Here is a 19,145-nt window from a genome sequence, read left to right on the forward strand (position 1 = left end):
GGCGGTGGTGGTAGTGGTTAAATCGCACAACAAGGTTGCCCAAAAAAAAACATTCATTTTGGATTTTATTACCACCATCACCCAAATAATCGATAGTATCGGTGACAGATATTCGAATGTTTAATGTTCAATAATCAGATGTTTGAGAAAATTATTAACTTTTTTTTAGAAAATATTAATTTTTTTTAAATAAATAAATAAAATGAATTCAACACCAACTGCAAATGATTCAAAAATGATTCCATCATTATCAAATAAATTGTTACAAATAATGAACGATGATGATATTATGAAAAGAAAATTAATGATCGATGGTGATGGTATTGGTGATGATCGTAAAATAACTAATTTAATTAAACAATTTATATTATGGTGTTATAATGATAATGAATCTGAATTAGAATGTGAATTATCAGCGGAACGTTTATTGAATGTAATTGATCAATCAGAATTGGCAATGGCTAAATCAGTTCAAACAATAAAAATGATAACCAATGAACTTGATAATTATGAAAATATGTATAAAAATATTGAAAAATCTATTCAAGATGCACGTGAAAAATTATCCGTATGTAAAGCTGAATTAGCACATGCTAAACAAATTCGTCGATATAAACTTGATTATGATAATATTGCACAAATTATTGAACAACATCCAAGTACACAGGAAACACAAATCAAATTAAATGTTTTGGAAAATGAAATACAAACATTACAAAAGATTAATAATCAAATTGAATCGAAATTAGAAAAACGAAGACGTCAATTTCAATTGTTATTATCGGCATCACATCAATTACAAAATGTTTTGGATGAAGAAAACAATGTTCAAAATTCGGATACAACATTACTGGCTGATAATAATAATCACCATGGACAACAACAACATGCGCTGGATGATGATAATCTACAATCATCATCAACAACAACAACAAAAGAACCAATTTCAATGGAAACTAATTGATTTTGTTTGTTTGTTTTTTTGTTTTTGTACAAAATTTTTCTCCATTTATAGTTTTGCGAATAGCTTATTGTTGAATTTTAAAAACAACAACAACAGCAAAATCTTTATCATAAATCTACTTATCATCAAATTAACATTTTGGATAAATATTTGAATTAAAATCTTGAATTTTTTTTTTTTTGATTGAAAAAAATTCAACCATATTTAATTTTTAATTTTCTTTTTATAATCAAACCACTAATTAAACGTTTCCAATTTTCCATTATACGTTTTAAACATTTTTCTTGTTCTCTTTCTCTTTGTAATTTTTGATCTTGTTGCCATGCATCAATTAATATATCTTTATATTCTTTACAAACAACATAACCATCTAAAACTGGATGTGAGCTACAAGTACCTTCAAAACCAACAATAGCCGGTACACAATCAATTTTTAAACGATTTGCTAAACGTAATAACCCGGGTAATTGTAAATGAACAGTACCAATAGGTAACATTGATTTTTTAAATAAATCAACATTTCCATAATTATTACGTGGAACTTGACCATTTCGAGCGATTGGTGGTTCAAATGGTTGTGTTTGCCATTCACCATAAACGCCAATCATTTCTTTTTCCGGTTGTTCACCTGGGTTAACTTTCCATTTAAATCTTGATTGAACAATTTTATATGGTTGTTCATCGGGTTTAACTGTACGTGCATCACGTAACCATGTTTCCCTTGATTTAAGTATATGTACACAATTTCTTGAATAAACAGGTTGATTACGGAAAAAACCTAATGGTGGTGAATCTGGTGGATATATGGCCTGATATTTTAATAAATCTTTTTCCAAAACAAATAATGGATGATTCTTATAATCAGACAATTTTTTTGGTAATTCTATTTGCTGAGAAATTTTTTCAAATTCCAAATTATCAGCCTCTTTATAACGGGTATGTTTTCCATTATTATCAAAAATATTCAATGTTTCCTCCAGCCAACCATCCGTCAAACGACGTTTACGTATTTGATTCGAATGCCAATCTTGTACATAACGTGCAGTTATTTCCGAAATATTTCCATCATTATCAATTGCAAAAATATATGTTGGTTGTTTTATTGGGAAATTTTCCGAAATTTTTTTCGGTTTATCATAAATCCTATGTGGATGATAATCATAACAAATCCAACGATTATGATCATTATCGAATATTTCGATCCAGTAAAATTCTTTTGTTGTTGTTGTCTCATCATTTTCAGTAGATTTTGATTTTGATTTAGTAACGACAGAATCATTGCTGCTGCTGCTGGTTGACAATAAATTCATCGGTGGTTTTATCGGTAACGCATCGATTAGATAACATAATCGAACCATTTGATTTGACATTCGTAATATCGATATTATCATCAGATTTATAATTAAATTATATTCGATTTTTTTTTGTTCAAAACTTTTTAAAAGTTCCTGATATAAATCAATACTGTAATCATGTTTTTCCAATATGGTTATATTGAAATTTTTGGAAAATTTTGTAATAAAAATACCAATATATTTTTCTAATGATAAATTCTTTTCATCTGCAGGCACCAAATAATTCATTGATAATGCTAATGATTTTATCAATGGATCTTGTATTAATGAATTTAAATATTGAATACGATTAATGGCAAACAGAATTGAACATTTATGTTGAATTAATTGATTTTCTTTACGCATACGATTGATTTGTTGACGAATTTCGGCCTGTATTTGATCAATGGGATTCTTTGTTTTCTTACCCAATTGATTCATTGATATTTGAATTTTTTCCGGTAATTTTGGTTGATAAATTTCTGGATCGAATATTTTTGCTTCTTCAACTTCTTCCCAATCATCATTCGAATCATCGGAATCGTTATCATCGTCATTTTCGACTTTCTTTTTCAACATTTTCTTCTTCTTTTCATTCAATTTTTTATCGTTTTTATCAATCTTTTTTCTCGTATCCGACGTTGATGATATTTTAATTTTCTTGTTGGAAATTCTTTTCTTGGTCGATGATCCATCATCATCATCACTGGTTCTAGAATCATCATCACCATCATCATCGACAAAATATTTACTTCGAACCACCGTTGTTGATTTACGTTTTGGTCGTAACATTTTTCGAACGTTCGAAAACCAAAACAAAATTCAATACACCGGCCGAACTAAACAAAACGTGATGTTTTGTTTTGACGCGCATGCTCACAAATAACAGAAAAAAAAGTTCAAAAATAACAAGATTTTAGTTTTTTAAAATTTCAGAATTTTGTGTTTTTGCAAAAATCAATCAATTCAATTCATTCATCAATCAATATGTTTATATTGTAAATATTTTCCATTAATTGTTATTACAATTCGATCTTCTTTACCATTATCGATTGTTGATGTTTGTTTATCCAAATGAACTGTACAATCAATTGCCGACATTATACCATCACCAAATTCTTCTTTAATCAATGTTTTCAATGAATCACCATAAACATCAAGAAATTCTTGTAATCTTCGAATGACTGGATCACTGGTTACTGAAGTGTTGACCAAACCACGACAATCCGGTATTGAACCAAGTGTTTGAATAAGATTTTCAATTTTATAATTACCGGAATCTTTTATGTTAAGAATTTTTATCAATTCTTTGGATAAATTTTCATTGATTGGATGTTGTCCAAGTATAGCCGATGTTAGCCATACCTAAATCAAAGTAAAGAAAAGAAGAAAAATCCAATGTTATTATTATTCAAATCAATGAAAAATTTAAAACTCACCTTATTGACATTGAGCTTAGTGGCTAGATCAGCAAATTTTAGATTCGATTTACGTTTAGCATCTAGCAGAATCTTTGTGGCCAAATATTTCGGTAAAAAATTTGTTGTTGTTGAATTGTAACGTAAAAAGTTACGAATCAAAAATGATGATAAATTTCGATTCATTTTCGGTGATTCAATATTCTTCCTCTTTCCAAATGAGAATTTCATTTGTGAATAGATCATTGAAATGAAATGCGCAAGCGCATTTCGGGCATTCTGAGCACACAAAGCATTCCATTTTTTTTTCTTTTGGCAAAGCCAATTCAATCCGCCATTCGATTTTTGGGTTGGTTCATTGTTTTTTTTGTTTTGTTGTTGTGGATTCCATCATTAATTTGATAACGATAACCAATCGATCGATCAATCAATCAATCAATTAATCAATGATGGCTCGTGGTTTCCGTAGCTGGAATCCTGATTGTAAAGTATATGTTGGTAATCTTCAAGATAATTGTCTGAAAACTGATGTTGAAAATGCATTTTCAAAATTTGGACCATTAAAAAATGTTTGGGTTGCTAGAAATCCACCTGGTTTTGCATTTGTTGAATTTGAAGATAGTCGTGATGCTGAAGATTCGGTTCGTGCATTAGATGGAACGTAAGTGTTGTATTTAAATTTGTTTAATGATTGATCAAAATTATTCTTCATTATCTTTGCCTTAAGTCGAATTGGTGGTAATCGAGTTCGTGTTGAAATGTCTCATGGACGTAGTCGAAGAGGTGGTGGTGGTCGCCGTTTTGGTGGTGGCCCTGGACCAGGTTTTGATCGCGGCGGTGGTGGTGGTGGTGTTGATCGCTATGGTGGACCAAGGTAATCATCAACAAGATTTTTTTTCAACCCCCAATTCCTAAACATTTATAAATTAATAATTACAGTATTCGAAACAATAGACGTGATTTTAGACGACGAAGTATTTCACGATCTCGTTCAAGGTATTTATATATTTTTTGTTTTGTTTTGTTTTACTAATATATAGTGAGAAAAAAAATTATGAAAATTAACAAAACAAAGCTGCTGCTGCTGCTAATCAAATTATTGAATAATTCGCTATAGTTTTCAGGGTTATTTTCATTTAATAATCCAATTCATTACAATTAGTGTTCGCATATTTGTTTTTCTTCTATAATTTTTTATTTATTATTTCTTTTCTTGTTTTCTTTGCACATTATTTTTTTTTGCCATTTTTTTATATATCCTTTTTATACGCCAAAAAAAATGAAAAAAATTTTAGGTGATATCACCTAATATTACCCTTCTACTACTACTACTTGCATCTATTACTACCTACACATCAGTATTCTCCTTGATTATTGTTGAACTACGGTATTTAACTGAAAATGAAATAAAATAATGATGCGGACAACGGTCAGCCGCCGATGACCGCCAGTTTTTTCGTCAGCATGCATCTTTATATCCTATTCATCGCATCGATGTGTGTGCGTGGGATAATATCTATTCTTTCTGAATAGGATTCCCTTCGATCCGTATGATAATAATATTCGGTTCGTCTTTCTATCATCATCATTGTTATTGTTGTTTTTTTAAAAATGCATCGTATTTTTCTTCGAAAAAAACATTAAGTATATTATATTGATAATTTTAAAAATATCTGAAATTAAGGAAAAAACCAATCCAAAAAAAAATCTAATTTTTTAGAGCACTTTTCGGTATCCCAAAAACATACATAAAACATCTTTATAACTGAATTGAATAATGATGTGATGAAAATGCGCGTAAAACGATCATCATCCTAAAAATCATTTAAAATTTCCTCGAAACATATGACTTGATATTTTTTTCCGATTTTAAATATTCGAATAACATCAGTGCAGAACAACAAAACAAACAAAAAACTTCGACCCATTCTATCTCTTCGATCATTTTTTGAATAGAATTACGACCGACGAGAAATTTACCACCACAAAAAACTTCGATACTTCGATATTTGTTCAAGAAAAAAGGTTTTTTCATTCATTGAACATCTCATTATTATTCTTCTTCATTCATAAATATCGGTATAGTACAAAAAAAAAATCAAAGATGAGATGTGTTTTTGAATTTTCAAAACAAAAAATAATCAATATCCATAACATAATTTCCACCTTTATAATGATAATTCCCTTAAAAATCATAGTTAAAAAAAAATTCTCTTTTTTGATGATATTTGTTTCTTGTTTGTTCATTGGTAGGTCACCACCAAGACGACGATATTCAAGCCGTACACCAAGCCGATCTCGTTCACGTTCACGTTCAACATCACGTAATCGGCCAAGAACTCCACCATCTCGTTCACCATCACGTGAAAGACGATAAATGATGATCTTTGGACATATAAAGACAAATCTTTTCTTAAACCATGGGCCAATAAATCATTGAAATCATCATCATCACAAGACATTACATAACATTTTTTGTTCACGAATTAGATTTACACTGGAAATTAGACCATTTTCCATTAGTTTTTTTTCTTCATTATTTTTCTTCATTTTTGTTTTTTAACACAAAAAAATCCTAATTATTTGGTATATACCAATGTACGTTTGAACATTGACATAATTTTTTTCTTCATATTTTTCATTATTTTCAGTTTTTAACAACAAAAAATAGAGTGGGAATAATAAATGAAATTTTTTTTGTTTCGGTTTTTAAAAAATTTTTAAATTTACGCGCGCTTAGTTACGATAACCGTTCATAGATGTCGTGTTGAGTTTATTTTGCATCAAAAATAAAGAATTGTTTGTTTATAATGATCATTTGATCCACCATTCAGAGAAATGTTTTCATTCGGTTATTCTTTCGATAAATTGTATCCGATAATTTTAATGATATTATTATTTTATGGCCAATCAGCGATAATATCGGCAGAAAAATCGATAAACATTTTGAAAAATAATTCCAAATCAGAATTGGAACAACAGCATACAAAATCATCATCATCGAACAACGTTGACAATATTAATTGGTGTGAAATTTCATTTTGTCCGGATAAAAATTATGGACCACAATCACCATATATCCCTTGTGATCATTTACCAATGGATTTTATTGAATGTGATGAATTAATTGATCATCAAAATAATGAAACATCATTCAAACAATCAGGTAATATTGGTTGTCTTGAATTTCAAGGTGGACAACATGGTAAGTTTATTTGTTCATTCGCTAAACTGGATTGATTATCAATTAATTAACCCTTTTCAATCCAGGAATCTATTTTGGTTCAACATATTGTCATGCATTAAGTTTTATTGAATGTTATGGTAATCGAACATTCATACGTAAAGGATTACCATGTGTTCGTTATAATGGTCATTATTTTATAACTGCATTATTGTTTTCAGTTTTATTGGGTTTTCTTGGTATGGATCGATTTTATCTTGGTCATATTGGTACGGCAATCGGTAAATTATTAACAATCGGTGGTGTTGGTATTTGGTGGATTGTCGATATTATTCTATTGATAACCGGTAATCTAATGCCTGAAGATGGTAGTAATTGGATGCCTTTTGTTTGAATGAAAAAAATAGTTGTTGTTTTTCAAAAGTAAATTTGTAAACAAAACAAAATCATTGTGATCAACACAATCGCAAATCAAATACTTTGCTGTTGTGTTATTCTATTTGTAAATATTATTAACGCGTTCGCTACCAGCGACGCATATATGCGTCGTTTATTTGCTGTAGTTCTATGTGTTTTTCCAAATCTCCGGTAGCGAACGTATTAAAAAAAAAACCAAATTTTTTTTTTCGTTTTTTTTACAAAATAATAAAAAATTTGAATTCAAAAACTCTGTCCTGGATAATATAACTGGGGTTAAGTTCGAATGGTTGTTTGGATTCGTTCATTTTAGCAGGATAATCATCATCATCACCACCCACGATTCTGTCTCGAACCAAAATAATGGTCTCGACTATCTCTCCATTCGATCTTTTTTCTAGTTTCGTTCTTTCTGCGAGTGACGTTTGTAATTTGTTTTTTTTTTTGTTTTTTGTTTGTTTTTTGATTTAAATAAGGTGATTACCATTGGCAAAAAAAATCAAGTCAATCAATCCATAATCGTCTGCAGGAGGTCTTTTCAATTTTTTTTTTTGTTTGTTTTGTTTTGTTTTGTTTTTGTCCTTTAAGGCTACTGGGTATAATTCCTCTGTTTTCTGTTTTTTGTTCAACGAAAAAAAAAAACTTGGAATCTGGGATCAGAAATTAAATGCAAAAACAGAAAAACAGAAACTTTGACTTTGTATACAAAAAACGTTAAATTTACGTTTTTCTTTTTTCATTTTTTGCAGAAATAAGAGAGAATCCAAATCACGATGAAAACAACAGTTCATCATCGACGACAGCAAACTCAACTTATCATTTTCTGTTAGTTTGTATACATTTTGGTTGTTTTGTTTTGTTTAGTTTAATAAACTACTATCACCAGAAAAAAAAACCAACCGGTGATATAAATTTCCAGAAAAAAACATCTTTTTCATCAACATATTTGCTTGGTTTGTTTATGTAAAAAATCATCATCATCATCATGATGACATGAATCTTTAAATCTCTCGAAATTCATTTCAACAATCGTCCATCATTATATAATCAATCATGATTTCAACAACAACAATAATTTTATTGTCATTACTGGCAATAATGTTGGCCAATAATTCAATGGCCAATACATTTATATGGGATCCAAATAATACGGATAATATTGAATTGATTCGATCACCATTTAGTCGCTCTCATCAAACATTTGCCAATCCACCAAAATGCGTTCCAATTCCTGCCAATCTTACACTGTGTAATGGTATTAAATATCAACAAATGCGTCTACCAAATCTACTTTTACATGAAACAATTAATGAAATTATTGAACAATCTAGTTCATGGTTACAATTATTGAGAATTGGTTGCCATCCAGATACAAAATTATTTCTTTGTTCATTATTTAGTCCTGTGTAAGTTCATTCAGTGTTAACGAAGGGTTTTTTAGTATTCAATTTTCTGATTTTGTTTTTTGTTTGGTTTCGATATAGATGCCTGGATCAAACAATACCACCATGTAGATCATTATGTGAAAATGTACGTAGAAATTGTGAACCATCAATGTTGGTACATGGTTATCAATGGCCACCAATGATGCAATGTAATTTATTTCCAATTGAAAATAATATGTGTATCGAATCACAACAACAACAACAACAGACAACTACAACAACCGATAAATCAATAAATCATATTGTTGGTCAATCATCGATTCGTGGCAATAACAACAACAAAATCAATCAATCAAATAATAATCGAACCGAAATGGAACAATTTCAACGAAAATTAATGAATTCTATTTGCAATTCGGATTGGGGTAAGTGTTTTTTTCGGTCAATTAACTTTTGGCTATAAAAAAAAATCTTCCATTTTTTTCATTCATTTATTTTAGTAATCAAAATTGGCCTAAATCAAATACGTAACAATCGTATACGAGTAAAAAAATTCAAACCAATATTTGGTACATTAAATGTGCCATTACCATTTGCATTGAATATAAATAAATCAATGATCATAATTGATTCGAATGATGACCAGAATGTAGAATCTAACATTACGAATCGAACATTGCCTAATCGAATAAAATCAAATAGAGAAAAATTTATTATTATTGGTCGTGGTAATGATCACCCGAATGATTTACAGGTCATTTTAGCTTTAAGTTGGCAAAAAAATACCGCACAAATCAAAAAAGCTATTCGTAAAGTAAAAAATAATGATGGTTGTAAGAAATTTTTGATGAAAATTTCCAATTCATCACAACAATCATCATCGATTCATAATGTTTCGATAGCAAACAATGAACAAACCAGAACAACAGCGAAACGTAATCGAAATCGTAATCGAAAAAAGAATTCAAACATAGCAAGAAGAGAATGAATGATTGAATGTCCAATGCCAAAAAATCGATCCAAAATATCAATTGAAAAAATCGATACCATCTCATTTCATTCATTTCCATGGATGAATTATCATTTTCTTCATTTTCATATTTGTATTTGTATTTTTTTTTATTAATATACCTACCATTTATCATTTATATTATTTACCATTTGATCGATATATAAATAAATTAATAATCAGATTTTCTTGATTTTCTCGCGAGATTTGTCCAGATTCAGTTTCATTCATTCATTCGTTTATCATCATTATTATTCGTCGTTTATCTGGTTAACCGAATTATGTCATTGTTCAAGAGAATATTTTTCAAATCTTCATCAATGATAATAATGATAATAATTATTGTTAATATTATTGATATACATCATCATTTTGTTTCGTTAGTCGAATCAAATTTAAATTCCAATTCGAATTTTTACTATATTGAACAATGTATGACAAAAATTATTGATGAAATACAACCATGTAGTGAACAAGCAGTACAAAATTGGAATCTAAATCATAGTTATTTTGTACCATCACGGTTAAGTACTTGTTGTGCTAATTGGCAAGTATATGAATGTTTTATACAGGCTGCTTTGGTAAGTGTCTTGACAAATTCTTTTCTTTCCAAATCTAATTCCATTGATTTATCAATCAATCAAACAGACTGGATGTACATTGTTTGAATTTCAGGCAATCGTTAACAATATGACCATTGATGCAATCATTTTACAACGTAATAATTGTTCACGATTTAAATATCATTCTGAAGTTTGTTCATCAAACAACAACAACGATGTTGGTTACAATTTTTGGTTGATTGATTCGATTTCTATCATTGTTTCATTGGTAACATGGTTTTCATTTACATTTTTCGTGTGAAAAATTAACACATTCGCTACCAGCGAGGCAAATTTTTTTTTTTTAATGAATTTATTAATTAGTTTTTATTTACAAAAAATTATAATATCTCTGGGTGTTTGTTTGTAATTCTTGTTTAATTATTCTTGATTATTATTATTAAAAATTTTTTCTAGTATAGAATTCATATCCACAGTATTATTCAATGTCATATTTAAATATTTTTCCGAATATTCTTCAATAATTTGTCGGATAAAATGTTTCTCTTTTCGGACAATCATCGAAACAATTTCATTGAATGGCCATGTCAGTGATTCGGATATTAAACGAAAATTTTCAAAGGATTTTATTCGCAATGAATTCGTAAACAATCGCTGTTGATTAAAATCCAATACAAATTGTGAATGAAATTTACATTGTTCAATTTGAACAGCAAGATTCCATTGTTTAATAAAAAATTTTTCATCCATATTAATATCAGCCTTAAAATTTGCTGTAATATTCATTACATAAAATGTTTGATTAAATGTCCATATTGATGATTCTAATGAATTTAACATTTGAATTGATTCTTTTATCGGTACAATTTCATCCAAGCCATAAATTTTTAAATCATAAATATCACCAACACCATAATTACGTAATTGAATTGTTTGTATTTGATCGATAATCAATGGTTTTAATTGATTACCAAATTCATATTTCATATGTTTTATTAGTTGTAATGAAAATTCAAATAAAATTTGTTGTTTATATTCATCTGATGATTGATGATTTTGTTGTTGTTGCTTTCGTTGTTCTTCTTCAATTTTTTGTTGCATTTTTTCCATTGGTGATTGTAATGATGATGGTCGATTCTTTAAATGCAGTATTATTTTCGGTTTTACCGGGTTATTATTTACCAAACAATTACCGCTAGTTATTATTTCTATTTCACATTTATCATTGGTTGTTTTTGTTTTTGTTTTGGTTTTGATTCTGGATTGAACGATATCACCACCATTATCATCAATATCATTGAAGCGATTATCGATGTTATCCAATGGCTGTGCCATAGCATTTGCAGTTGATGAGGGTGATGGCGATGACCAATGGTCAATATTTTGCATCATCAACATGATCAATATGATAATTGCGTGGGAAAAATTCAAATTTTTCATTGTTTTTTTTTGTTTTTCGTGGAAAAGAAATGAAAACACGAGTTTGAATAATGAAAAACTTTATTGATTGAATTTTACTCGACTGACAAAAAATGACAAATGTGAAATGGTAGAATATTGAGAGCAAGAGAGATAGATATTGCCCAAAACGGATATTGCCCATCCATATTCATATTTACTTTGTCTGTTTGCTTATTATTCAGTGCACAATCATTTTGTTCTGTTCTGTTTTGGTTTGTTGATAAAATTCGACATTTTATTCATCCACAAATATCAATCGTTGTGTCAATTTTTGACGTCTTAATTTTACAAAATACAAAAATGTAATGAAATTTTGACATTTAAAACAAAATTTGGGATTTTCTCCACTAGATTTGCTTTGTTAATAGAATTTTATAATCGAAAAAAATTCTTTGCATTAAATACACCACCACCACCAGGTTGTTGTTTTTTATATTGAATAAAACCATAAACAATTCCACCGATAACAATTCCTACGATAAACATGATTAAAATTATCACCAAAGGACTGGTGGTGGTTGTTGATGATTTTTTTTGATTTCCATTAAGACATTGTTGTAATTTATCCTTACTATATGGATTATTTTTACAAATTGTTAATGATGAAAAACTTGTTAATGTTCGATGCATATAATCAGACCATTTTCGTTGTTCAATTCCGGTACAATATTTCCTTGCATGTTTATCAATACAATTCATTAATTCATACATTCCACAACAAACCTGATCACCATTTGCATTCCAATTTTTTTCCATAAATGGATCATAACGTTTTAAAATTTCATCTTCACAATTTGATATAAGATTTTCATTAACAATCTTTTGATTAATTGATGACGATGATGCCTCGGTTGTAATATTCTCTAAACGATTTATACATTCAGATTCTTGTGGTGATGCATATGGTAAACGAACAAATTTATGTGATTTATAAACAGGTATTGGTTGATGATTTTTTCGACAATACATATCCCAATAAATATTACGACAAATACCAATATTAACTTTATAATAAACATCATGACAATAGGATTTAACTTCGAATGCAATAACTGGTGAACACCAACGATCAGCATTAGCTTCATAACATCGGATTTCTTCATAAAGTGAACAACAACTTTCCCATAATGTTGTTATGGTTGTATTTTGTTTTTCTGGTGAAAAATCATTCAATGCTTGTTGTTGACATTTTTTAACTAAATCATTTTCACCTTGCATACAATATTTTGCAAAATCATCCGGTTTTACAAAAGAATTACCACCTGTCGATGATGATTCAGGTAATTGAATTAGAAATATGGAAATTATAATGAAAAAATGTAGCAACATGATTGATTGATTATCGATGATTTGATGCAGGTATCATCTCGGTTTTTTATATATAAATATATTCCAGCGATGAATAACCTTGAGAGAAATCCATTGTCCATTGATCAGTTTTGGATTTTTGATTGTTGCTGTCGTCGGTGGGGGTTAATTAAATTAAACGGAAAACAAAACGAAAAAACACCCCGAATTCGAAAATCATATGATTTGATTTTTTCATTTCAATTGTTAATTACAATTATAAAATACCAGAAATTTTCCATTAAAATTTTTCAATAAATTTTATAATTAAAAGTCGATTTAGTTTGGAAATATACCAAAGATACCTTTTCTTCGTGTGAGAATCTAATTTTGTGTTAAAAGAAAATCCAAATTGAATCAATAAAATGAGTCAATCAATCAGTCAATCAGAAATATCGGATGATTTTTCAACGGAAAAAATACAATTACGTATCTGTATAAATGAAAAAACTGAAGATGATGCTAAACAAATGGCAGCTAAATTACAACAACAATTACAAGAAAAATTAGAAAAAATGTTAGGTAAAGAACCGGGTTCAATGTCAGCCGAAATGAAAGATAATGTTAAAGTTAATATTAGAACAAAATTAAAATCATTAAAATCATCGCTAACAGGATTGATTAGAGATAAATCAATAAAATCAATTAAAAATCAACAACAACAACAAGAACAAACAAGATTATCATCATTAACAGAAAATTTAAGAAATTCATTACAAATTAATAATGGTTCAAGAACCAGTCCATTTTATTCACCAAATTTTCAAAATCAACAAAAAACAACAACGCCAACATCAAGAGGTGCTGGTGGTGGTGGTGGTGGTTTTGGACCAACCAAAAGCCAAGATCGAATAAAAACACAAAATACAAAAGATTTTTCCAATTATTTAGGTCCATTGAATCAAATTTTGAATGAACAACAAGAAAAATATAAATTTGAAGTTCAAAATCCCCCCCGTAGTCCGATGCAAAAATTTTCAAATTATCCTGGTAATCAACAACAACAACAACAACAACAACAACCACGATGGCAATCACAACGACAACCAACCGAAATACAAGATTATTTCCGTAGTTATCAATCACAATCATCAACAACAGGTGAATCATCATCAACAAAATCAAATTTATTTGAAATGTTTGGTATTTATCCAAAACAACAAACAAGTTTTCGTCGTCGTCGACGTTTTTTTTCACGTCGTCGTGGTGGTGGTGGTCGTGGTCGTTATAATCAACAAAGAGGTGGAGGAAGAGGAGGTAGAATTAATCGATTTTTTCAACGAAGACGTAATGGATTTTCATCATTTTTAAATCGTAGACGACGGCCACGTTTTTCATCAAGACGACGTTTTTCTAGCAGACAACAACAACAACGAAGAAATTCACGTCGATCAAAAAATAGTAGCCGAAAATCATCAACAACAACATCATTTTGTTCAATAAATAGTAACAGTAACAATAATAATATTAATAGTAGTAGTAATAATAATAATTTAGCTGAACAAGAATTACAACAACCATGGATAAGACAACGATCACCATCAATACGTTTATCATCAAAATCATCTAAATCAAGATCAATAAAATCAAATTTAAAAACAAATGTTTGATTGACCAAAAAAGACAAGAGTCGGTAGAAAGAGGTGGAAATAGTCAAAATTTTGATTCGAAGGAAAACAAACAACAAACATATTCAAATGCTGCGCGCCTGTCTAAAAAAATTATAATTTTTTAAAAAATTTTTGCAAATAAAAATTCTGTATTTTGAATTTTCAAATAATAATGATTATTATTCAAGTGTGTGGTAACACACAAAACATTGTTTTTACGATGAGAAAAAAAAACAAACAAATTTGACCAGAAAAAAAATGATACAAAAATATAATGATAATAATGGTGATAAACAAAACAAAAAAAAATCACACAACGAACAACGATTTCGAAAATGTGTGGAGAGGAAGAAAAGATGAAAATTTAAAAAAAAAGAAAAAATATGAAAACAAAAATAACCAAAGAGAGAAAGGGGTGACACAAAAAAAATATCATTTAAAAAAAAAATATGCACGCAGTACGTGCAAACGTTCCTTGTGTTCAATCAATCACCACCATCAAATCAACGATAATTCGCGAATATGAATTTTTCAATTAAAAAATCTTCTTGATTTAATAAGATCACCAGTATTTAAACGTCTACGTGGTCGATCATCAAATATATCAATTTCATTTCGAACACTACGTGCCATTTTTTTTATTGAATCAGCCATTGATTCACCGGGATTCATTCGAAAACTCTGTATATAAAATAATCAATGATAATGATGATCAAAGAATGAATTTTCATCATTCAAAAAAAAAAAACAAATGATCCTCTCCTTACCTCTTCAATTTCACGTTCATTTCGTCTAGCAAAATGTGGTATTTGAATTGGTAAAGAATTTGCAATCTGTTGTTGTTGTTGTTGTTGATTATGAGAATAAAAATCTCGTTGAAATTTTTGATGATCATTAGTAGTAGTAGCATTAGTAGAAGAAATTGGTAAACCAGAAATGGAAGAACGATAAAATTCATCATCATTACCATTATCAATCATATTGGAAGTTGATGTTTGATTATTATTATTAAGTAATGATGATGAATATTGTTGATTTGATGATTCTTTTAATGGAAAAACATTATCACGACGTTCATCATTTAGATCATCATCATCATCATTGACCAATTCTTCACCTATTTCGACTTGATCATCACTACGTTTGGCTCGAACAACATCAAACGATTCCATTGATAATGAACCACCGCCATCACCAATGCCAGTAGTAACATCCAAATCATCAATATCAAATATTGAATCAAATTCATCGGAATTTTTTTTCTCATTCAATTTCGTTGTTGTTGATTTCGTAGTTGGTAAAAAATCCTTTGTTCCGGCAATGATCTTCATCGATGTTTGATCAAACGATGGTTGAATCGATGGTTGTTGTTGTAAATTTTCTTTGTTATTATCATCAATATTATGATGAATTTTTATTGTTTCAATTAAACGTAAAAATAAATTCTTATTCATTATTGTTGATTGATAAAGATGTTTAAATTGTTTTTCCTGTTCCATTGAATAACATTTTATACGTTCTTGAATATTGGATTTTTCTTTTTTCAAAAATAAACGAATTTTATCGCTTATATCTTCTTGTATATAATTTGAAAGTAGAAAACATGTATTTTCCTGATTAGTTTTTGAATCAGAATCAGAATCTGATTGATTGTTGACAGCATAACTGACAGTCAACAAATGATCCGGTAATACAATTCCTAATGCAGGTGAATAATTTTTCGATAATTTCAATTCGGAAATTATTTTTTCATCCGTCTGTTTAATGAATAGGGAGAAAGAATTAGCTATTTTCAAAGGAAAACTTTTAAAATATTTCTTTACCAACAAAGAAGAATTGACAAAAGCAATCAACGATGATTCCTCCTTTCCACTAATGAATTGATTTGACGATGACGATGATTTTGAGTTTGATATAAAAATAGCATGCGTTTCCAATTCACAAACAGTACAAAAATATATTTGTAAATTATTATCGATAATTCGTTTTAAACAAAGATATTCATAATTCTGTAAAGCATAGTAATTAGAGAAAATCATTAAGTGTTAATCAAGGGTTAATGTTTTTTTTTCTAAAAGCATATTTACAATTTGAATTCCGTTTGGAATAATTTTTATCAATTTTGAATTATTCAGGAATTTATCCAGCAGGTTATCTTGCTGTTGTCGTCCTAATAATTCTAAAATTTTTTCAAACGATGGTTGTTGTTGTTGTTCACATTGTTGTTGTTCCAATGAATGTATTAATTGTACATTTAAACAATGACATGTTGATAATTTTGATTGTAAAGTCATTTTATGTTTATGGTTTGCTTCGGGTTTCGAAGTTTTTTTGCGGTTTCGAAGTTTTTATTCGCGGATTCGAAGTGTTCGATGAGTTCCTCTTTTACTGAATGATTATTCTTCACCACACACACACCAAACAAACAAACAAACAAAGAAAATTTCTTTTACTCAAGTAGCATCTGTGCGTGTGCGAGTGTGTATGTTTATGGCGTTTTTTTTCGTTTCGTTTCGTTGATGGAGTTCAAACAAACAAAAAAAATCAATTTTCAGAAAATCGAAAAAAACAAAACAAGTAGATATATGAGAGTAGAGAGAGAGTATATTTAGGTTTTTCCATCCACATCCACCATCAAAATCGAATCGATAATCAAAAAAATGTAATCAAAAAAAAACATTCAACCATTTGGGTTGAACGAAGATGATTTCTTTAACGAAGAATTCAACAGTTTGTTGGACCACAAAAGATTTGAGATTTACAAATGATCAGCATACTCAATTTTTCACAATTAAAAATAATCTAATCTTGGGAAAAGAAGGGTTGAAAACTGATGATGAAAATCACATAATCAAAAAAAAAAATCGAATGAATTTTGTCTTTTTTCGATTTTCGATTTTCGATGTTGTTGTTGTTGTAGTAGATCTATATTTATTGAATAAAAAAAAAATCTTTTAATTTTCTTTCAACAACAACAACAGCCTTGAGAATGAGATGGAAAGAAGGAGAAAAAGGTGGTGGTGGTGGTGGGGGGAAAAAACAAAATCGCTTTGCCAAATGATGAGTATCGCTGTCTGTATAAACAGAGACAATGCTGCTGCTGTTTTTTATTATTATTTTTGCTGGCAAGGCTGGTTTTTTTTTTTTTTTTTGGTTATAATTTTGTTGTTGTTATTCACGAAAATAATGAAATATATGGTGTGATACAAAGAGAGAGAGAAAAGAAAAAAGGGGAAAAAAATTAAATTGATTCGAAAATGAAAATGGAAAAAACTGTCTGCTGTGCACACAGCAACACACAACACAGAAAAAAGATTAAATGTAAAATCGACGATATATACAGTATATTCTCTTCGCTTTTTCTTTTTAGATTTGTTTTGTTTTATGTTATTGTGGATTATTATGGATGGATGGATGGATGAAGAACGAAAATTGACTGTATAATACAGTATGTATACGGCTACTTGTGATTCGAAATTCTCAACAAAAAGATTTTGAGAAAGAGAAATTATATGCATGATTTTTTTTCTTTCTTTTAAACCGCTAGTAACACGCAAGCGCATTCTTGATTGTAAAAATTTTTTTTTCTTTAACGAAAATCTTTTTTTCTGTCTTTTAGTAGAATTAGGTTTTTTTCTTTGTTTAGTTTGGTTCCGGTATGACAGCCAGGTCATAGTCCAGTGAGGTTAGGTTAGGTTGATGACTATGATTATGATGAAAAGTACAGTGAGGTTAGGTTAGGTTAGGTTGATGATTATAATGAAAAGTACAGTGAGGTTAGGTTAGGTTAGGTTGATGACTATAACTATATGACGAAAAGTAGAGTGAGGTTAGGTTAGGTTAGGTTGATGACTATGATTATGATGAAAAGTACAGTGAGGTTAGGTTGATGGATAAAAAAAAAAATTCAAAATTCCCGCATTTTAAAAATTCAAAAAAAAACAACAATACTACCATCTATTATCAAACAAAATAAACATTGTTTGGTTCCAATTGGAACCAAACTCTCTCTTTGTCTGCTTCTCTCTCTCTTTGTCTCATTTGTTTGACAATATTTTCTTCTATAACCTCTATATACGAAATTGCGATTGTGGTGAGTTTTACTGCGAATGATGATGATGTGATAAATAAATCTCCTTTTTACAACATCGATATATCATCATTTTGAATATATAGCGATAGTATATTGTGTACCATTCACATATAAAATTACGTTACAATCCTGTATATACAGACACAATAGAGCAGTGATTCTCAACCTTTTTGTTGTCGCGGCACAATTTTAGAATTTTTAAATATATAACAGTTGCATTTTCAGAATTTCGCGGCACACCAGTGTGCCGCGGCACACTGGTTGAGAATCACTGCAATAGAGCAATACGTCTGTATTTGTGCGTCTTTTTTTTTCTTTCTCCATCATCAAAAACTAACTTGAATTATACGTCTGTTTTTT

The 19,145-nt window shown here is 29.2% G+C and overlaps 10 protein-coding genes across 14 annotated transcripts; 6 read left to right on the plus strand and 4 right to left on the minus strand.

Moving 5' to 3' along the window:
- Positions 1-82: 82 nt before the first annotated feature.
- LOC113798424 (THO complex subunit 7 homolog) lies at positions 83-1,231 on the plus strand. Its single transcript, XM_027348964.2, has one exon. The coding sequence runs from the start codon at positions 203-205 to the stop codon at positions 962-964; it is 762 nt and encodes a 253-aa protein (XP_027204765.1). The 5' UTR covers positions 83-202; the 3' UTR covers positions 965-1,231.
- LOC113798416 (DNA repair protein complementing XP-C cells homolog) lies at positions 1,151-3,174 on the minus strand. Its single transcript, XM_027348952.2, has one exon. It carries the CDS (start codon positions 3,088-3,090, stop codon positions 1,159-1,161), a length of 1,932 nt encoding a protein of 643 aa, XP_027204753.2. The 5' UTR covers positions 3,091-3,174; the 3' UTR covers positions 1,151-1,158.
- A 22-nt stretch (positions 3,175-3,196) lies between these two features.
- On the minus strand, positions 3,197-3,962 carry LOC113798427 (cyanate hydratase-like). The gene is made up of 2 exons (XM_027348968.2): positions 3,738-3,962; positions 3,197-3,663 (listed from the first exon to the last, which is right to left on the minus strand). The coding sequence occupies exons 1-2, from the start codon at positions 3,960-3,962 to the stop codon at positions 3,277-3,279; spliced, it is 612 nt and encodes a 203-aa protein (XP_027204769.1). The 3' UTR covers positions 3,197-3,276.
- Positions 3,963-4,162: 200 nt separating this feature from the next.
- Positions 4,163-6,418, plus strand: LOC113798428 (RNA-binding protein Rsf1-like). Of its 3 annotated transcripts, none has more exons than XR_003474891.2 (5): positions 4,163-4,377; positions 4,444-4,590; positions 4,656-4,712; positions 5,012-5,360; positions 5,970-6,134. XR_003474891.2 is itself a non-coding variant. In XM_027348969.2 (4 exons), the coding sequence occupies exons 1-4, from the start codon at positions 4,163-4,165 to the stop codon at positions 6,091-6,093; spliced, it is 543 nt and encodes a 180-aa protein (XP_027204770.1). In that variant the 3' UTR covers positions 6,094-6,418. The 3 variants fall into 3 exon arrangements, 1 of the variants encoding a protein (XP_027204770.1); XR_003474892.2 differs by lacking the exon at positions 5,970-6,134 and adding an exon at positions 5,437-5,752; XM_027348969.2 differs by lacking the exon at positions 5,012-5,360 and having other exon boundaries at positions 5,970-6,418.
- A 77-nt stretch (positions 6,419-6,495) lies between these two features.
- amrt (TM2 domain-containing protein 2 amaretto) lies at positions 6,496-7,308 on the plus strand. Its single transcript, XM_027348965.2, has 2 exons — positions 6,496-6,921; positions 6,987-7,308. Exons 1-2 carry the CDS (start codon positions 6,555-6,557, stop codon positions 7,292-7,294), a joined length of 675 nt encoding a protein of 224 aa, XP_027204766.2. The 5' UTR covers positions 6,496-6,554; the 3' UTR covers positions 7,295-7,308.
- Positions 7,309-7,461: 153 nt separating this feature from the next.
- Positions 7,462-9,917, plus strand: LOC113798423 (uncharacterized). 3 transcript variants are annotated; one of them, XM_075820279.1, is made up of 5 exons: positions 7,462-7,849; positions 8,067-8,142; positions 8,204-8,723; positions 8,802-9,127; positions 9,203-9,917. In XM_075820279.1, the coding sequence occupies exons 3-5, from the start codon at positions 8,371-8,373 to the stop codon at positions 9,688-9,690; spliced, it is 1,167 nt and encodes a 388-aa protein (XP_075676394.1). In that variant the 5' UTR covers positions 7,462-7,849; positions 8,067-8,142; positions 8,204-8,370; the 3' UTR covers positions 9,691-9,917. The 3 variants fall into 3 exon arrangements, with proteins under 3 accessions (XP_075676394.1, XP_075676390.1, XP_075676385.1); XM_075820275.1 differs by having other exon boundaries at positions 7,462-7,793; positions 8,067-8,723; XM_075820270.1 differs by having other exon boundaries at positions 7,462-7,744; positions 8,067-8,723.
- Positions 9,918-10,136: 219 nt separating this feature from the next.
- LOC113798394 (uncharacterized) lies at positions 10,137-10,575 on the plus strand. The gene is made up of 2 exons (XM_027348925.2): positions 10,137-10,292; positions 10,360-10,575. Exons 1-2 carry the CDS (start codon positions 10,146-10,148, stop codon positions 10,573-10,575), a joined length of 363 nt encoding a protein of 120 aa, XP_027204726.2. The 5' UTR covers positions 10,137-10,145.
- Positions 10,576-10,642: 67 nt separating this feature from the next.
- On the minus strand, positions 10,643-11,723 carry LOC113798393 (uncharacterized). The gene has a single exon (XM_027348924.2). The coding sequence runs from the start codon at positions 11,712-11,714 to the stop codon at positions 10,695-10,697; it is 1,020 nt and encodes a 339-aa protein (XP_027204725.2). The 5' UTR covers positions 11,715-11,723; the 3' UTR covers positions 10,643-10,694.
- A 1,615-nt stretch (positions 11,724-13,338) lies between these two features.
- Positions 13,339-14,865, plus strand: LOC113798421 (uncharacterized). Its single transcript, XM_027348962.2, has one exon. The coding sequence runs from the start codon at positions 13,448-13,450 to the stop codon at positions 14,690-14,692; it is 1,245 nt and encodes a 414-aa protein (XP_027204763.1). The 5' UTR covers positions 13,339-13,447; the 3' UTR covers positions 14,693-14,865.
- Positions 14,866-14,934: 69 nt separating this feature from the next.
- Positions 14,935-17,817, minus strand: LOC113798418 (uncharacterized). The gene is made up of 4 exons (XM_027348955.2): positions 16,780-17,817; positions 16,516-16,701; positions 15,460-16,449; positions 14,935-15,373 (listed from the first exon to the last, which is right to left on the minus strand). Exons 1-4 carry the CDS (start codon positions 16,984-16,986, stop codon positions 15,224-15,226), a joined length of 1,533 nt encoding a protein of 510 aa, XP_027204756.1. The 5' UTR covers positions 16,987-17,817; the 3' UTR covers positions 14,935-15,223.
- Between the last annotated feature and the right edge of the window lie 1,328 nt (positions 17,818-19,145).

This window comes from Dermatophagoides pteronyssinus, unplaced genomic scaffold, assembly GCF_027571235.1.
Source record: "Dermatophagoides pteronyssinus isolate colony J.1.1.1.1 unplaced genomic scaffold, Derpt_VIB-CSIC_2022.12 sq0001, whole genome shotgun sequence".
NCBI classification, from domain to species: Eukaryota; Metazoa; Arthropoda; class Arachnida; order Sarcoptiformes; family Pyroglyphidae; genus Dermatophagoides; species Dermatophagoides pteronyssinus.

Excerpts from the sequence above, each read along its gene's own strand:
- LOC113798424 (XM_027348964.2), top strand. The coding sequence starts at position 203 with ATGAATTCAACACCAACTGCAAATGATTCAAAAATGATTCCATCATTA.
- LOC113798416 (XM_027348952.2), bottom strand. The coding sequence starts at position 3,090 with ATGTTACGACCAAAACGTAAATCAACAACGGTGGTTCGAAGTAAATAT.
- LOC113798427 (XM_027348968.2), bottom strand. The coding sequence starts at position 3,962 with ATGATCTATTCACAAATGAAATTCTCATTTGGAAAGAGGAAGAATATT. Across the intron at positions 3,664-3,737 it reads CTAAGCTCAATGTCAATAAG|GTATGGCTAACATCGGCTAT; the intron begins GTGAGTTTTAAA and ends ACTTTGATTTAG.
- LOC113798428 (XM_027348969.2), top strand. The coding sequence starts at position 4,163 with ATGATGGCTCGTGGTTTCCGTAGCTGGAATCCTGATTGTAAAGTATAT. Across the intron at positions 4,378-4,443 it reads GTTCGTGCATTAGATGGAAC|TCGAATTGGTGGTAATCGAG; the intron begins GTAAGTGTTGTA and ends CTTTGCCTTAAG. Across the intron at positions 4,591-4,655 it reads GATCGCTATGGTGGACCAAG|TATTCGAAACAATAGACGTG; the intron begins GTAATCATCAAC and ends TAATAATTACAG.
- amrt (XM_027348965.2), top strand. The coding sequence starts at position 6,555 with ATGTTTTCATTCGGTTATTCTTTCGATAAATTGTATCCGATAATTTTA. Across the intron at positions 6,922-6,986 it reads ATTTCAAGGTGGACAACATG|GAATCTATTTTGGTTCAACA; the intron begins GTAAGTTTATTT and ends TTTTCAATCCAG.
- LOC113798423 (XM_075820279.1), top strand. The coding sequence starts at position 8,371 with ATGATTTCAACAACAACAATAATTTTATTGTCATTACTGGCAATAATG. Across the intron at positions 8,724-8,801 it reads TGTTCATTATTTAGTCCTGT|ATGCCTGGATCAAACAATAC; the intron begins GTAAGTTCATTC and ends GTTTCGATATAG. Across the intron at positions 9,128-9,202 it reads TATTTGCAATTCGGATTGGG|TAATCAAAATTGGCCTAAAT; the intron begins GTAAGTGTTTTT and ends CATTTATTTTAG.
- LOC113798394 (XM_027348925.2), top strand. The coding sequence starts at position 10,146 with ATGACAAAAATTATTGATGAAATACAACCATGTAGTGAACAAGCAGTA. Across the intron at positions 10,293-10,359 it reads GTTTTATACAGGCTGCTTTG|ACTGGATGTACATTGTTTGA; the intron begins GTAAGTGTCTTG and ends TCAATCAAACAG.
- LOC113798393 (XM_027348924.2), bottom strand. The coding sequence starts at position 11,714 with ATGAAAAATTTGAATTTTTCCCACGCAATTATCATATTGATCATGTTG.
- LOC113798421 (XM_027348962.2), top strand. The coding sequence starts at position 13,448 with ATGAGTCAATCAATCAGTCAATCAGAAATATCGGATGATTTTTCAACG.
- LOC113798418 (XM_027348955.2), bottom strand. The coding sequence starts at position 16,986 with ATGACTTTACAATCAAAATTATCAACATGTCATTGTTTAAATGTACAA. Across the intron at positions 16,702-16,779 it reads TTCCAAACGGAATTCAAATT|AATTATGAATATCTTTGTTT; the intron begins GTAAATATGCTT and ends TATGCTTTACAG. Across the intron at positions 15,374-15,459 it reads ATGAACGTGAAATTGAAGAG|AGTTTTCGAATGAATCCCGG; the intron begins GTAAGGAGAGGA and ends TTTTATATACAG.